Source organism: Lepidochelys olivacea (assembly GCF_965140295.1).
Source record: "Lepidochelys olivacea isolate rLepOli2 genome assembly, chromosome: 1".
Lineage (NCBI taxonomy): Eukaryota > Metazoa > Chordata > Testudines > Cheloniidae > Lepidochelys > Lepidochelys olivacea.
In genome coordinates, this window is record NC_140411.1 from 11561896 (window position 1) to 11579330 (window position 17435).

The 17435-nt window shown below is 46.4% G+C and overlaps 1 protein-coding gene across 1 annotated transcript in view; it reads right to left on the reverse strand.

The window, feature by feature from the left end:
• LOC311514749 (disintegrin and metalloproteinase domain-containing protein 20-like) overlaps nt 1-17435 on the reverse strand; it is a 73353-nt gene that overhangs the window by 1704 nt on the left and 54214 nt on the right. The window contains exon 6 of the mRNA XM_084617442.1: nt 827-898. Coding sequence (XP_084473568.1) covers nt 827-898 — 72 coding nt within the window. The remainder of the gene's footprint in view (nt 1-826; nt 899-17435) is intronic.

The following is a 17435-nucleotide window of genomic DNA, read 5'->3' on the forward strand; positions in this document are numbered from 1 at the left end:
TCCACCTACTACTGTATCAGAAACAGGAACCCTAAGCATGAATTTGAGATCATTAAATGTGAGGTCAACTTCATTTCATCATACATGGGATCACCCTCAGGTGAAAGAAGTGAAAACTAGACAACCCTATAAGGGTGAACAGACTTTTACCGGTAACTAATAATTGATTTTTTAAAAAGAAATAAATGGGGGAGAGGAGGGTAGCTATAGCTAACTCTACTGTATAACTATACTAATACTAACTCTAAAAGGTAAACATGAAGAAACTAAAGAGGTGCTGCCAAGGGCTCCATCTCAGGCCAAAGGCGGTGGAGAAGGAACTGAGGGCGGTTTGGCCGCACAGTGCCATATAGCCGCCGGGGGCAACACAAAATGGTGGGGGGGTACGTATGGCCCAAATGGGCACTACTACTAAGAAGCTCTGATCACAGGTGCAGGGATGCAGACTCACCTAAAGTGGAGCAACAACAGGAATGCGATAAAACATATTTAAATTTCCCCTTACCATCAGTTTCCAATGACCTAGTAGATAAAACAGTTAGAACTTTTAAACAGGGTATGAAGATGATAATTAGTGGGAGCATGGAGACAAAGCTGGCTTGATTTCTTCCAAAATACAGAATTCCTCCTCAAATTATGACAGGCCCTGCTTTCAATGGGAAAGAAGGTGATACATCATTTGGACTTAATCTACACCAGAGATGCAACAGTCTATACAGGTAACCTGTATAGGGGCTAAGAGGGCCTCTTATGTCCCAATTCCCCAGTGCAGATGTATAATGTCAGTCACATTTGTGCCCATAATAAATAAGAGTAAATAACTCACCTCGTCTGTTAAATGTACATACTGGAGCATCTTCAATGTCAACAAAGTTTCATTGGAATCTTCGTGGCGAAACTAGGAGTAAAAAGACCAAAACATCTTAGAATCTCCATTCTGAACAGAGAATTAATTCTATGTGAGATCTTTAAACAGCAGCAGATGTTTCATGAAAAAAATCTTTCCAAATTAACTGTGATTCACACAAATACGCCTACATATCATTTCACTTCTCATTTTTTGTTATTCATTTACTTTTTCCATTTTCATGACAATTATATTTCTGTGATTTTGCTCCTCTGAATATATTCTGTCAGGATTTTCACCCTTTGATCTAGATTGAAGTGTCCATTGTCAAATATTTGTTCTCCATGTAGATACTTATAGTTTGTGATGAAGTCACTCCTTTAACTTTCTCTTTGTTGAGGCTAAATAGATTGAGCTCCATGAGTCTATTGCTATAAGGCATGGTTTTTAATCCTTTAATCATTCTCATGGTGGTATTTTGAACCCTCTCCAGTTTATCAAACATCCTCCTTGAATTGTGGACACCAGAACTGGACTCAGTATTCCAGTAGTGGTTGCACCAGTACCCAATACAGAGGCAAAATAACCTCTCTGCTCCTACTGAAGATTCCTGTTTAAGCATCCAAAGATCACATTAGCCTTTTTGGCCACAGTATCACATTGGAAGCTCATGTTCAGTTTGGAGTGACCATATCATTTAGGAACTCATCCAATCTTGATTAAAAAACTTCACCATGTCCCCTCATAAGTTGTTCCAATGGTTAATTAACTTCCTTGTTAAAATTTACCAGCCTGAATTTATTTAGCTTCAATTTCCAGACATTAAATCTTGTTATGTCTGTGTCTGGTAGACTAGAGAATCTTCTACTATCAGAAATCATCTCCCAATGTTACAGGCTAATCAAATCACCACTTAAGCTGATTGCTACTCATTGCAGCCTTATTTGAGCTTCTAGCTCTGCAAGAGTGGGAATAATGGTTGGTATTATTTTTAGAGAAGAGAAGATTACATTATGTTTGGATTCTCACTCATGCATTCACCTCCATTCAGAGTGTGGAGATTTTCTTTCTTCATGTTGTTTCTCTACTTGAAACATTTCTAGTTTTGTTCGTTTTGGGTCTCCCCCCTCCCAGTAGGCATATTTGATCTTGAATAATTTTAAATTGGTTTCTCATCACTAGTAAAGTTTATAATAAAGACAGTTCCGTTACACAGAACTATCTGGATTGCTTAGTTAACTAAGCCCATTTTAATACAGACAAATGCAGGGACACCTATTAAGGGTCTATCTACACTACAGAGTTTACAGGTGTCTGAGCTCCCATACATGCAAATATGTGCTTTACAAACCCTCCTTTGAGTATCCGCACTGCAGAGTCATATATGGCCCATAGCAATATAACTACATCCACACTGGTATTACAGCGACACGTTTGGCACAAACATTTCTGGAGGTGTATCAAGGGTTTTTTAGTACCACTCTAGCTGGAGTCACTCTAGGGATTGTTTTACAGTTATAAATGTCTGTTCATCGAGCCCCTGTGCAGGAGCATTTTTACCCTGTCAGTGCATTTAGCTGAAGTAAATCCAGTTCTGCATTTATGGCTATGTCTACAATATGAGCTACAGCTGTGATTCCCCTCCACTGCATGTATATACATACATCACCTAAACTTGTAGTAATATCAGAGTATAGGCTTGGCTAGTTTCTTCTTTTTAGGTATTCATATCTCTCTATGTAATTAGAGATAGAAGTAGTTAAGTAAATACAATATGAAAGGCAGAAGATGATCTTATTATTTCTCTCCCGTAGCTCAATATGTGCCCCATAACAATTTTTCTCGTAGTTTTCAAATCACCCAAATTATATTGGAGAGTGACATGGCTAATGATTTCTAAGCAAGGATTTGGTATAGTAACTGCTGCTGCACAGAAATATTTTTGAAGCAGTCACAACAATGAAATTCCATAGCCTATTTTAAAAATAGCTAATAATTTCTAGTAAATTAAGAACTCACAAATTAGCTACTGTAATTCCCTATTTTAGCTTCAAGCCTTTTATTATCTATTATTTATTATTACGGCTGCGAGTCTGTCACAGAGGTCATGGAAGTCACAGATTCCATGACTTTCCAGGACCTCCATAACTTCTACAGCCAGCAAGAGCAATTGACCCCATGGTCGCCCGAGCAGCTCTGGCGGATCTGGGGCCAGCCACACTGCCCCCCCACCAGCAACAGTGGCGGTTCTGGGCCATCTCCCACCAGCAGTGTCTGCCGCGGTCCTGGGCTGGCGGGGCTGCTTCCCACCAGCAGCAGCTGCCGTGGTCTGGGGCTGGCAGGGCCACTCCCAGCCAGCAGTGGCTGCTGCTGTCCCAGGCTGCCCCTCTCCCCCCAAGCACCAGCAGGTACCATGGAGCCTCCACTCTGAGCACCAGCAGGTGTCCCAGAGCCCCTTGCCTGAGCACCAATGGGCACCCCAGAGGCCCCCCCCAACACTAGCGGGTGCCCCAGAGACCCCCCCAGCACCAGTGGGTGCCCCAGAAAAACCCCTCCAGAGCAGCAGCTGTACCCCCAGAGCCCCCCAGAACACCAAAGATTTAGGGGTATTTATAGTACAAATGATGGACAGGTCACGGGGCCATGAATTTTTGTTTATTGCCCATGACCTGTGTATGACTTTTACTAAAAATCCCCATGACTAAATCTTAGCCTTATTTATTATATAATAATAACTTATAAATTTGAGCAAAATATGTATTAGAACATAAGAACATCCATACTAGATCAGACCAATAGTCCATCTAGCCACTATCCTGTCTTCCAACAGTGGCCAATGCCAGGTGCTCCAAGAGGGAATGAACAGAACAGGTAATCATCAAGTGATCCATCCACTGTCGTCCATTCCCATCTTCTGGCAAACAGAGGTTAGGAAAACCATCCCTGCCCATCCTAGTTAACAGCCATTGATAAACCTATCTTCCTTGATCTTATCTATTTCCTTTTTAAACCTGGTTATAGTCTTGGCCTTCATAACATCCTCTGGCAAAGAGTTCCACAGATTGACTGTGCAGTTTGTGAAGAAATACTTCCTTTTGTTTGTTTTAAACCTGCTGCCTGTTAATATAATTTGGTGACCCCTAGTTCTTGTGTTAAGAGAAGGAATAAATAACACTTCCTTATTTACAATCTACATACCAGTCATGATTTTATAGACCTCTATCATATCCCCCATGAGTCATCTCTTTTCAAAGCTGAAAAGTCTCATTCTCATTAATCTGTTCTCATATGGAAGCTGTTCCATACCCCTAATGATTTTTGTTGTCCTTTTCTGTGTCTTTTTCAATTCCAATATATCTTTTTTGAGACATAACAACTACATCAGTGTGCAGTCTTCAAGATGTGGGTGTACCCTGGATTTATACAGAGGCAATATGATATTTTCTGTCTTATTATCTATTCCTTTCCTAACTCCCAACATTCTGTTAGCTTTTGTGACTGTTGCTGCATATTGAGTGGGTGTTTTCGGAAAACAATCCACAACGTATTGGTGCAGAACCGATGCCAACAGGAGACAGTCTGTGGATTTTATTTCAGAACATATTCTTCTAGATATAATTTAAGACCCTTTCCTCAATCTTGAGTGGATTCATCCAGCATTAATCAATATAATTTTCACAGAGGCTGAACAACTACAACCACAGCTAGTGACAAATGACAATTATATTTCATGGTCAGGCACATTGTATAAGTGAACTTTTTCCTTCATTCATAAATTCCAAGCCCAGAAGGCACCATTGTGGTCATCTAGTCTCACCTATTCTATCACTTAGGCTATAAAACCTGCCCAAAATAATTCCTAGAGCACATTCTTTTCAAAAAATTACAATCTTAATTTTAAAATGGTCAGTGAGGGAGAATGCACCATGACCCTTGTCTAAGTCATTGCAATGGTTGATTACACTTTATTTTGACCCTGAATTTGTCTCGCTTCAATTTCCAGCCAATGGATCATGTTATACCTTTCCCTGGAAGGGACTTAAGGAGGTCATCTAGTCCAACCCCCTGCTCAAAGCAGGACCAATCCACAACTAAATCATCCCAGCCAGGACTTTGTCAAGCCTGACCTTAAAAACTTCTAAGGAAGGAGATTCTACCACCTCCCTAGGTAATGCATTCCAGTGTTTCACCACCCTCCTAGTGAAAAAGTTTTTCCTAATATCCAACCTAAACCTCCCCCACTGCAACTTGAGACCATTACTCCTCATTCTGTCATCTGCTACCACTGAGAAAGTCTAGATCCATCCTCTTTGGAAACCCCTTTCAGGTAGTTGAAAGCAGCTATCAAATCCCCCCTCATTCTCCTCTTCTGCAGACTAAATCATCCCAGTTCCCTCAGCCTCTCCTTATAAAACATGTGCTCCAGACCCCTAATCATTTTTGTTGCCCTCCGCTAGACTTTCCAATTTTTCCACATCCTTCTCGTAGTGTGGGGCCCAAAACTGGACACAGTACTCCAGATGAGGCCTCACCAATGTCAAATAGAGGGGAATGATCACATCCCTCAATCTGCTGGCAATGCCCCTCCTTATACAACCCAAAATGCCATTAGCCTTCTTGGCAACAAGGGCACACTGTTGATTCATATCCAGCTTCTTGTTCCTTTTCTGCAGAACTGCTGCCTAGCCATTCGGTCCTAGTCTGTAGCAGCGCATGGGATTCTTCCATCCTAAGTGCAGGACTCTGCACTTGTCCTCGTTGAACCTCATCAGATTTCTTTTGGCCTAATCCTCTAATTTGTCTAGGTCCCTCTGTATCCTATCTCTACCCTCCAGCGTATCTACCTCTCCTCCCAGTTTAGTGTCATCTGCAAACTTGCTGAGGGTGCAATCCACCCCATCCTCCAGATCGTTTATGAAGATACTGCACAAAACCTGCCCCAGGACTGACCCTTGGGGCAATCTGTTTGATACTGGCTGCCAACTAGACATGGAGCCATTGATCGCTACCTGTTGAGCCTGACAATCTAGCCAGCTTTGTATCCACTTTATCAGCCATTCGTCCAGTCCATACTTCCTTAACTTGCTGGCAAGAATACTGTGGGAGACCATATGAAAAGATTTGCTAAAGTCAAGGAATAACACATCTACTGCTTTCCCTTCATCCACAGAGCCAGTTATCTCATCGTAGAAGGCAATTAGGTTAGTCAGGCAAGACTTCTCCTTGATGAATCCATGCTGACTGTTCCTGATCACTTTCCTCTCCTCGAAGTGCTTCAGAATTGATTCCTTGAGGACCTGCTCCATGATTTTTCAAGGGACTGAGGTGATGCTGACTGGCCTGTAGTTCCCTGGATTCTCCTTCTTCCCTTTTTTAAAGATGGGCACTACATTAGCCTTTTCCCACTCCTCCGGGACCTCCCCCGATCACCATGAGTTTTCAAAGATAATGGCCAATGGCTCTGCAGTCACATCCGCCAACTCCTTTAGCACTCTTGGATGCAGTGCATTCAGCCCCATGGACTTGTGCACATCCAGCTTTTCTAAATAGTCCTGAACCACTTCTTTCTCCACAGGGGGCTGGTCACGTCCTCCCCATACTGTGCTGCCCAGTGCAGTAGTCTGGGAGCTGACCTTGTTTGTGAAGACAGAGGCAAAAAAAGCATTGAGTACCTCAGCTTTTTCCATATCCTCTGTCACTAGGTTGCCTCCCCACACTTTCCCTGACCACCTTCTTCTTGTTAACATACTTGTAGAAACCCTTCTTGTTACTCCTAACATCCCTTGCTGGCTGCAACTCCAAGTGTGATTTGGCCTTCCTGATTTCACTCCTGCATGCCTGTGGTTGCAGCAGTGCCAAATACTGAGGTAAAATAACCTCTCTACTCATACATGAGATTCCCTTATTTATGCATCCAAGGATCACATTAGCCCTTTTGGCCAGAGCATCACACTGGGAAGTCAGCTGATTATCTGCCATGATGGCCGTCATAAATATAAAGGAAAGGGTAACCACCTTTCTGTATACAGGACTATTAAATCCCTCCTGGCCAGAGGCAAAACCCATTCACCTGTAAAAGGTTAAGAAGCTAAGATAACCTCACTGGCATCTGACCAAAATGACCAATGAGGAAACAAGATACTTTCAAAGCTGAAGTGGGGCAGGGAACAAAGGGCCTGTCTGTCTGTGTGATGCTTTTGCTGGGACCAGGTCAGGAATGCTCTTCAGAACTTCTGTTAAGTTAGTAAGTAATCTAGCTAAAAATGCATTAGATTTCCTTTTGTTAAATGGCTGGTAAAATAGGTTGTGTTGAATGGAATGTATATTCCTGTTTTTGTGTCTTTTTGTAACTTAAGGTTTTGCCTAGAGGGATTCTCTATGTTTTGAATCTGATTACCCTGTAAGGTATTTACCATCCTGATTTTACAGAGGTGATTCTTTTTTACTTTCTCTTCTATTAAAAATCTTCTTTTAAGATCCTGATTGCTTTTTCATTGTTCTTAAGATCCAAGGGTTTGGGTCTGTGTGCACCTATGGAAATTGGTGAGGATTTTTATCAAGCCTTCCCCAGGAAAGGGGTGTAGGGCTTGGGGGGAAGATGTTCCAAGTGGGCTCTTTCCCTGTTCTTTGTTTAACACGCTTGGTGGTGGCAGCATAGGGTTCAAGGACAAGGCAAAGTTTGTACCTTGAGGAACATTTTAACCTAAGCTGGTAAGAATAAGCTTAGGGGGTCTTTCATGCAGGTCCCCACATCTGTACCCTAGAGTTCAGAGTGGGGAAGGAACCTTGACTATGGTCAAATCTTTTTCAGAGTCACCACTTTCCGGGATAGAGTCCCCCATCCCGTAAGTATGGCCTACATTCTTTGTTTCTAGAGTTATATGTTTACATTTAACAATATTAAAACATACATTGTTTGCTTGGTAAGCTGGGTACAAGCAATCTAGACTGCTCTGTATCAGTGACCTGTCCTCAACATTTACCACTCCTCCCATTGGTGTCATTGGCAAACTTTATCAATGCTGATTTTATGTTCTCTTCTATATTACTGATTTAAAAAAACAGTTACCTTTTTTTGTAAATGGTGTTCTCCGAGATGTGTTGCTCATGTCCATTCCATTGTAGATGTGTGTGCTTGACACATGCACCGGTGCTGGAAGTTTTTCCCTCATTGGTAACGTAGGGGACTGGCTCTGGTGCCCTCTGGAGTGGTGCATGTATGCCGTGGTATTAGGGGTGCTACCGGTTCTCCCCACCCTTAGTTCCTTCTTGTCAGAAACTCTGACAGTTCAGAAGGAGGGCGGGTCATGGAATGGACATGAGCAACACAACTCAAAGAACACCAGTTACAAAAAAATATAACTGTCTTTTCTTCGAGTGCTTGCTCATGTCTGTTCCATTGTAGGTGACTCCCAAGCAGTACCACCAGAGGCAGGTAGGAGTTCATGGACATATTGATTGCAACACAGCTCTGCCAAATCCAGTGTCATCTCTTGCTTGCTGGATGATGGTGTAGTGCATCATGAACATGTGTACCAAAGACCATGTTGCAGCCCTGCAGAGGTCGTGGATAGTAACATGCACCAGGAAGGCCACTGAGGAGTGGGCCTTCACTATAGGCAGTGGCTTGGCCTAAGCCAGCTCACAACAGGTCTGGAAGCAGGTGGTAATCCAATTAGAGATCCTCTGCAAGGACACCGGGAGACCCTTCATCCTGTCCGCTGTTGTGATAAAGAGCTGGGTCAGTCTGTGGAAGGGCTTGGGGCTCTCCAGGTAGAATGTTATGGCACGCCAGACATCCAATGTATGGAGCTGCCTCTCCTCATTGGTTGACTGCAGCTTCAGACAGAACACTGGGAGGAAGATAACCTGGTTGACATGAAAAGGGGACACCACCTTAGGCAGGAAAGCCAGATGAGGTTGCAGCTGGACCTTGTCCTTGTAGAACACTGTATACTGAGGCTCTGAAGTCAGGGCCTTACTCTCAGATACGCTCCTTGCCGAGGTAATGGCTACAAGGAAAGCAACTTTCCATGAAACAAGAAGCCATAGGCTCAAAGGGCAGGCCTGTGAGCCTAGAGAGGACCTGGTTGAGATCCCATGGGGAACCGAGTCCTGGACCAGCAGGAAGAGCTTTTCAAGGCCCTTTAAGAACCGGATCGACATCTCATACGAGAACACCAATTTGCTCTGGACACGTGGGTGGAAGGCTGATATGGCTGCCAAGTGCACCTTGATGGAAGAAAGCATGAGGACTTCGTGCTTTAGGTGGAGCAGATAATCCAGGAAGAACTGCAGAGATGACCGGGTCGGGGAGATGCTTCGCTCCAACCCTCAGCAGGAAAACTGCTTCCACTTTGCCAGGTAAGTCGCTCGCGTGGAGGGCTTTCTGATTTCCAAGAGAACCTGTTGTACCTGACTAGAGCAGGCCTGTTCCTCTGGGTTGATCCACACAGCAGCCAAGCCATGAGGTGAAGAGAGGGAAGGTTTGGGTGCAGGAGCCAACCGTGGTTGTGTGACATTAGGTCCGGGAAACTGGACAGTGGCCATGGAGCAGCCATGGCCAGATCCATGAGCGTGCCAAACCAGTGCTGGCGATGCCACACCGGGGCGATCATAATGACTTGTGCCTTGTCACTTTTGATAAGACCCTGATGATCAGCAGAATTGGTGGGAATGTGTACATCAGATCCCCCACCCATGACAGGAGAAAGGCATCTGAGAGGGCACCCCTGCCGAGGCCTTAGGCCTGGTCTACACTACAAGTTTAGGTTGAATTTAGCAGCATTATCTCGATTTAACCCTGCACCCATCCACATGATGAAGCCCTATTTTTTGACTTAAAGAGCTCTTAAAATCAATTTCTTTACTCCACCCCTGACGAGGGGATTAGCGCTGAAATCGGCCTTGCCGGGTCGAATTTGGGGTAGTGTGGATGCAATTCGGTGGTATTGGCCTCCGGGAGCTATCCGCTCTGGACAGCGCTCTCAACTCAGATGCACTGGCCAGGTAGACAGGAAAAGGCCTGCAAACTTTTGAATCTCATTTCCTGTTTGGCCAGCGTGGCGAGCTCACCCACAAAGGTCACCATGCAGAGCTCATCATCACAGAAGACCATGCAGTCCCAGAATCACCGAAGAGCTCCAGCATGGACCAAATGGGAGGTACGGGATCTGATCGCTGTATGGGGAGTCGAATCCGTGCTGGCACAACGCCGTTCGAAAAGACGAAATGCCAAAATATTTGAAAAAATCTCCAACGGCATGAAGGACAGAGGCTATAACAGGGACCTGCAGCAGTGCCGCTTGAAAATTAATAGGCGCTCAGGCAAGCCTACCAAAAAAACAGAGAGGCAAACGACCGCTCCGGTTGAGAGCCCCAGACATTCTAGGGGGTGCAGCTACCACTACTCCAACCCTGTGCTTTGACTCCATCGAAGGAGTGGGAAGCAACATGGAAGTGGGTTTTGGGGGCGAGGAAGATGATGATGAGGAGGTTATAGATAGCTTGCAGCAAGGAAGCGGAGAAACCGGTTTCCCCAAGAGCCAGGATCTGTTTATCACTCTGGACCTGTACCCAGTACCCCCCGAACCCACCCAACGCAGGCTCCAGGACCCTGAAGGCAGAGAAGGGACCTCTGGTGAGTGTACCTTTGTAAATATTGTACATGGTTTAAAAGAAAGCGTGTTTAATGACTAATTTGCCCTGGCATTTGCGGCCAGCACAGCTACTGGAAAAGTCTGTTAATGTGTCTGGGGATGGAGCGGAAATCCTCCAGGGACATCTCCATAAAGCTCTCCTGGATGTACTCCCAAAGCCTTTCCAAAAGGTTTCTGGGGAGGGCAGCCTTATTCCGTCCTCCATGGTAGGACACTTTACCACGCCAGACCAGTAGCACGTAGTCGGGAATCATTGCAGAACAAAGCATTGCAGCGTACGGTCTGGGTGTTTATGACATTCAAACAACATCCGTTCTTTATCTCTCTGTGTTACCCTCAGGAGAGTGATATCATTCATGGTCACCTGGTTGAAATAGGGTGGTTTTAGTAAGCGGACATTCAGAGGTGCCCATTCCTGCTGGGCTGTTTGCCTGTGGCTGAACAGAAATCTTCCCCGCTGTTAGCCATGCGGTGGGGGGAGGGGTGAAGACATCATCCCAGAGAAATGGGGGTGTGTGTGGGGAGGGGGTGGATGGGTTTCTGCTGCACGTGAACCTAGAAACCACAGACCCTCCTTTTAAATGGCCAACCCAACGACTACTTCGTATGGGAAATGAGGGCGCTGTGTTTGAAACCATTCCCACATAACTCACATGACTGGAGTACTGTCATGGATGGTTATAAACTGTTCAGGAAGGACAGGCAGGGCAGAAAAGGCCGGGGAGTAGCACTGTATGTAAGGGAGCAGTATGACTGCTCAGAGCTCCGGAACGAAACTGCAGAAAAACCTGAGTGTCTCCGGATTTAGTTTAGAAGTGTGAGCAACAAGAGTGATGTAGTGGTAGGAGTCTGGTATAGACCACTGGACCAGGGGGATGAGGTGGATGAGGCTTTCTTCCGGCAACTCGCAGAAGCTACTAGATCGCATGCCCTGGTTCTCATGGGTGACTTTAATTTTCCTGATATCTGCTGGGAGAGCAATACAGCAGTGCATAGACAATCCAGGAAGTTTTTGGAAAGCGTAGGGGACAATTTCCTGGTGCAAGTGCTGGAGGAGCCAACTGGGGGGGGGGGGCTTTTCTTGACCTGCTGCTCACAAACCGGGAAGAATTAGTGGGGGAAGAAAAATGGATGGGAATCTGGGAGGCAGTGACCATGAGTTGGTTGAGTTCAGGATCCTGATACAGCGAAGAAAGGAAAGCAGCATAATACAGACTCTGGACTTCAGAAAAGCAGACTTTGACAACCTCAGGGATCTGATGGGCAGGATCCCCTGGAGAATAACATGATCGGGAAAGGAGTCCAGGAGAGGTGGCTGTATTTCAAGGAATCCCTGTTGAGGTTACAGGGACAAACCATCCCAATGTGTAGAAAGAATAGTAACTATGGCAGGCGACCAGCTTGGCTTAACAGTGAAATCCTTGCTGATCTTAAACACAAAAAGGAGGCTTACAAGAAGTGGAAGATTGGACAAATGACCAGGGATGAGTATAAAAATATTGCTTGGGCATGCAGGAGTGAAATCAGGAAGGCCAAATCACACCTGGAATTTCAGCTAGTGAGGGATGTTAAAAGTAACAAGAAGGGTTTCTTCAGGTATGTTGGCAATAAGAAGAAAGCCAAGGAAAGTGTGGGCCCCTTACTGAATGAGGGAGGCAACCTAGTGACAGAGGATGTGGAAAAAGCTAATGTACTCAATGCTTTTTTTGCCTCTGTCTTCACGAACAAGGTCAGCTCCCAGACTACTGCACTGGGCAGCACAGCATGAGGAGGAGGTGGCTAGCCCTCTGTGAAGGAAGAAGTGGTTCAGGACTATTTAGAAAAACTGGACGTGCACAAGTCCATGGGGCCGGATGCGTTGCATCCGAGAGTGCTAAAGGAATTGGCGGCTGTGATTGCAGAGCCATTGGCCATTATCTTTGAAAACTCGTGGTGAACGGGGGAAGTCCCAAATGACTGGAAAAAGGCTAATGTAGTGCCAATCTTTAAAAAAGGGAAGAAGGAGGATCCTGGGAACTACAGGCCAGTCAGCCTCACCTCAGTCCCCGGAAAAATCATGGAGCAGGTCCACAAAGAATCAATCCTGAAGCACTTCGAGGAGAGGAAAGTGATCAGGAACAGTCAGCATGGATTCACCAAGGGAAGGTCATGCCTGACTAATCTAATCGCCTTCTATGATGAGATTACTGGTTCAAAGGATGAAGGGAAAGCAGTGGATGTATTGTTTCTTGACTTTAGCAAAGCTTTTGACACGGTCTCCCACAGTATTCTTGTCAGCAAGTTAAAGAAGTATGGGCTGGATGAATGCACTATAAGGTGGGTAGAAAGTTGGCTAGATTGTCGGGCTCAACAGGTAGCTATCAATGGCTCCATGTCTAGTTGGCAGCCGGTGTCAAGTGGAGTGCCGCAGGGGTCGGTCCTGGGGCCGGTTTTGTTCAATATCTTCATAAATGATCTGGAGGATGGTGTGGATTGCCCTCTCAGCAAATTTGCGGATGATACTAAACTGGGAGAAGTGGTAGATACGCTGGAGGGCAGGGATAGGATACAGAGGGACCTAGACAAATTGGAAGATTGGGCCAAAAGAAATCTGATGAGGTTCAATAAGGATAAGTGCAGCATCCTGCACTTAGGACGGAAGAACCCAATGCACAGCTACAGACTAGGGACCAAATGGCTAGGCAGCAGTTCTGCGGAAAAGGACCTAGGGGTGACAGTGGACGAGAAGCTGGATATGAGTCAGCAGTGTGCCCTTGTTGCCAAGAAGGCCAATGGCATTTTGGGATGTATAAGTAGGGGCATAGCGAGCAGATCGAGGGACGTGATTGTTCCCCTCTATTCGACATTGGTGAGGCCTCATCTGGAGTACTGTGTCCAGTTTTGGGCCCCACACTTCAAGAAGGATGTGGATAAATTGGAGAGAGTCCAGCGAAGGGCAACAAAAATGATTAGGGGTCTGGAACACATGACTTATGAGGAGAGGCTGAGGGAACTGGGATTGTTTAGTCTGCTGAAGAGAAGAATGAGGGGGGATTTGATAGCTGCTTTCAACTACCTGAGAGGTGGTTCCAGAGAGGATGGTTCTAGACTATTCTCAGTGGTAGAAGAGGACAGGACAAGGAGTATTGGTCTCAAGTTGCAGTGGGGGAGGTTTAGGTTGGATATTAGGAAAAACTTTTTCACTAGGAGGGTGGTGAAACACTGGAATGCGTTACCTAGGGAGGTGGTAGAATCTCCTTCCCTAGAAGTTTTTAAGGTCAGGCTTGACAAAGCCCTGGCTGGGATGATTTAATTGGGGACTGGTCCTGCTTTGAGCAGGGGGTTGGACTAGATGACCTCCTGAGGTCCCTTCCAACCCTGATATTCTATGATTCTAAGTTATGAAGGTTGAAAAAGCCAAAAGACTGGCTTAAAATGGCTGCCTGCAAGCTGAATTCTGTTGCCTGGCCCTGCGTGAGTGATCTCTCACACCAAACCGGCATACCCTGCGACCTTTTGTAATGAAAGCACATGTGCTATGTAATGTTAACAGCAAGGTTTACTGTGAAAGAGTGTACCCACTGTTCTATAAAATGTGTCCCTTTAACAACCACTCTCCCTTTTTTTCCTCCACCAGCTGCATATGTTTCTCCTTCCCAGAGCCTAGTGAAAATTAGAAGGCGAAAAAAACGCACTCATGATTAAATGTTCTCTGACCTCTTGCTGTCCTCCCACACTGACAGAGCACAGCAAAATACGTGGAGGCAGACAATCTCAGAGTGCAGGAAAACACATTATGACCACGAGGAGAGGTGGCGGGCTGAAGATGGTAGATGGCATCAGCTTGCTGAAAGAAGGCAGGAGTCAATGCTCAGGCTGCTGGAGGATCAAACTCATATGCTCCAGAGTATGGGTGAGCTGCAGTAAAGGCAGCAGGAGCACAGACCACCACTACAGCCCCTGTGTAACCAACCACCCTCCTCCCCAAGTTCCATAGCCTCCTCCCTCAGACGCCCAAGAACGTGGTCGGGGGGGCCTCCGGCCACCCAGCCACTCCATCCCAGAGGATTGCCCAAGCAACCGAAGGCTGGCATTCAATAAGTTTTAAAGTGCTGTGTGGCCTTGTCCTTCCCTCCTCCACCACCCCACCCGGTGCTTCCCTCCTCCACCACCCCTCCCGGGCTACCTTGGCAGTTATCCCCCTACTTGTGTGATGAATATATAAAGAATGCATGAATGTGAAGCAACAATGACTTTATTGCCCCTGCAAGCAGTGATCGAATGGGGGAGGGGAGGGTGCTTAGCTTACAGGAAAGTAGAGTGAACCCGGGGTGGGGTGGGTTCCATCAAGGAGAAACAAACAGAACTTTCACATCATAGCCTGGCCAGTCATGAAACTGGTTTTCAAAGCTTCTCTGATGTGCACCGCGCCCTCCTGTACTCTTCTAACCGCCCTGGTGTCTGGCTGCGCATAATCAGCAGCCAGGCAATTTACCTCAACCTCCCACCCCACCATAAACATCTCCACCTTACTCTCACAGATCGTGTAGAGCCCACAGCAAGCAGTAATAACAATGGGAATATTGGTTTCGCTGAGGTCTAACCGAGTCAGCAAACTGCGCCAGCGCACTTTTAAATGCCCAAATGCACATTCTACCACCATTCTGCACTTGCTCAGCCTGTAGTTGAACAGCTCCTGACTACTGTCCAGGCTGCCTGTGTATGGCTTCATAAGCCATGGCATTAAGGGTTAGGCTGGGTCCCCAAGGACAACTATAGGCATTTCAACATCCCCAATGGTTATTTTCTGGTCCGGAAAGTAAGTCCCTTCCTGCAGCTGTTGAAACAGACCAGAGTTCCTGAAGATGTGAGTGTCATGTACCTTTCCTGGCCATCCCATGTTGATGTTGGTGAAACGTCCCTTGTGATCCACCAGTGCTTGCAGCACCATTGGAAAGTACCCCTTTCAGTTTATGTACTTGCTGCCTTGGGGCTCCAGTGCCAAGATAGGGATATAGGTTCTGTCTATGGTCCCACCACAGTTAGGGAATCCCATTGCAGCAAAGCCATCTACTATGACCTGCACATTTCCGAGGGTCACTACGCTTGATATCAGCAGATCTTTGATTGCATTGGCTACTTGCATCACAGCAGCCCCCACAGTAGATTTGCCCATTCCAAATTGATTCCCGACTGACCGGTAGCTGTTTGGTGTTGCAAGCTTCCACAGGGCTATCGCCACTCACTTCTCAACTGTGAGGGCTGCTCTCATCTTGGTATTCTTGTGCTTCAGGGCAGGGGAAAGCAAGTCACAAAGTTCCATGAAAGTGCCCTTATACATGCGAAAGTTTCGCAGCCACTGGGAATCGTCTCAGACCTGCAAAACTATGTGGTCCCACCACTCTGTGCTTGTTTCCCAGGCCCAGAATCGGCGTTCCATGCCCTGAACTTGTCCAATTGACACCATGATGTGCAAATTGCAGAGGCCCGTACTTTGTGAGACGTCTATGTCCATGTCCTCATCACTCTCGTCACCGCACTGCAGTCACCGCCTCCTCGGCTGGTTTCGCTTTTCTTGCAGGTTATGGTTCTGCATATCCTGCTGGATAATGCGCGCAGTGTTTATAGTGCTCATAATTGCCGCAGTGATCTGAGCGGGCTCCATGTTCCCAGTGCTATGGCGTCTGCACTGAAAAAAGGCACAAAGCGATTGTCTGCCGTTGCTCTGATGGAGGGAGGGGCGACTGACAACATGGCTTACAGGGTTGGCTTTCAGGGAATTAAAATCAACAAAGGGGGTGGCTTTGCATCAAGGAGAAAAAGAATGGCCCCCTCAAGGATAGAACTCAAAACCCTGGGTTTAGCAGGCCATTGATTTCACAGAGGGAGGGAGGAGAAAATGAATACAAAACAAATCTGGTCTATTTCTTGTTTTGATCCACTTCATCTATCTTTATACATCTTGCTGGCAGCAGACGGTGCAGTATGACTGCCGGCAGGACTGAATCGCCATGAGACAAAACTTAAAAGGGAAATGACCTGGCTGAGTCACTCCCATGTTTGCCCAGGCACCCCTGACCGACCTCACTGAGGTTGGCTAAAAGAGCACCCTGGAGTACGGAGACGATGGCTACCAGTCATACTGCACTGTCTGCTGCCAAAGGCAATGAGCTGCTGGTGTGTAGCAATGCAGTACCATGTCTGCCAGCACCCAGGAGACATATGGTGATGGTGAGCTGAGCGGGCTCAATCCTTGCCGTGGTATGGCATCTGCATGGGTAACCCAGGAAGAAAGTTGCGAAACGATTGTCTGCCGTTGCTTTCACGGAGGGAGGGAGGGAAGGAGGAGCCTGACTATATTTACCCAGAACCACCCGCAACAATGTTTTTGCCCCATCAGGCATTGGGATTTCTACTCAGAATTCAAATGGGCGGTGGAAACTGTGGGATAGCTACCCACAGTGCAACGCTCCGGAAGTTGATGGTTGTCTCGGTAATGTGGATGCACTCTGCCGACTAAATGCCGATTAAATGCACTTAGAGCATTTGTGTGGGGACACACACAATTGACTGTATGAAAATGCTTTCTACAAAACCGACTTCTATAAATTTGACCTAATTTCATAGAGTAGACATAGCCTTAGAGAGAGCAGAACTGATGACACTTCCTGTTCTGTCTGGTGGCGAACAGGTCTGGTCAGGGTGCTAAGGTGATCTGCCTGCGTGTTTTGGACGCCAGGGAGATGCAAAGCTTCCAGGTGGATCGCGTACTGGATGCAAAGGTCACACAGGCAGAGTGCTTCCTGACAGAGAGCCGGCAAATGCACACACCCCTTGCCTGTTGACATAGAGCATCGAGGCCATGTTGTCCATCAACAACTGCACTACTCGACTGGACAACTGTGGCAGGAAGACACCACAGGCTAGGCGGATGACTCTGAGCTCCCTGA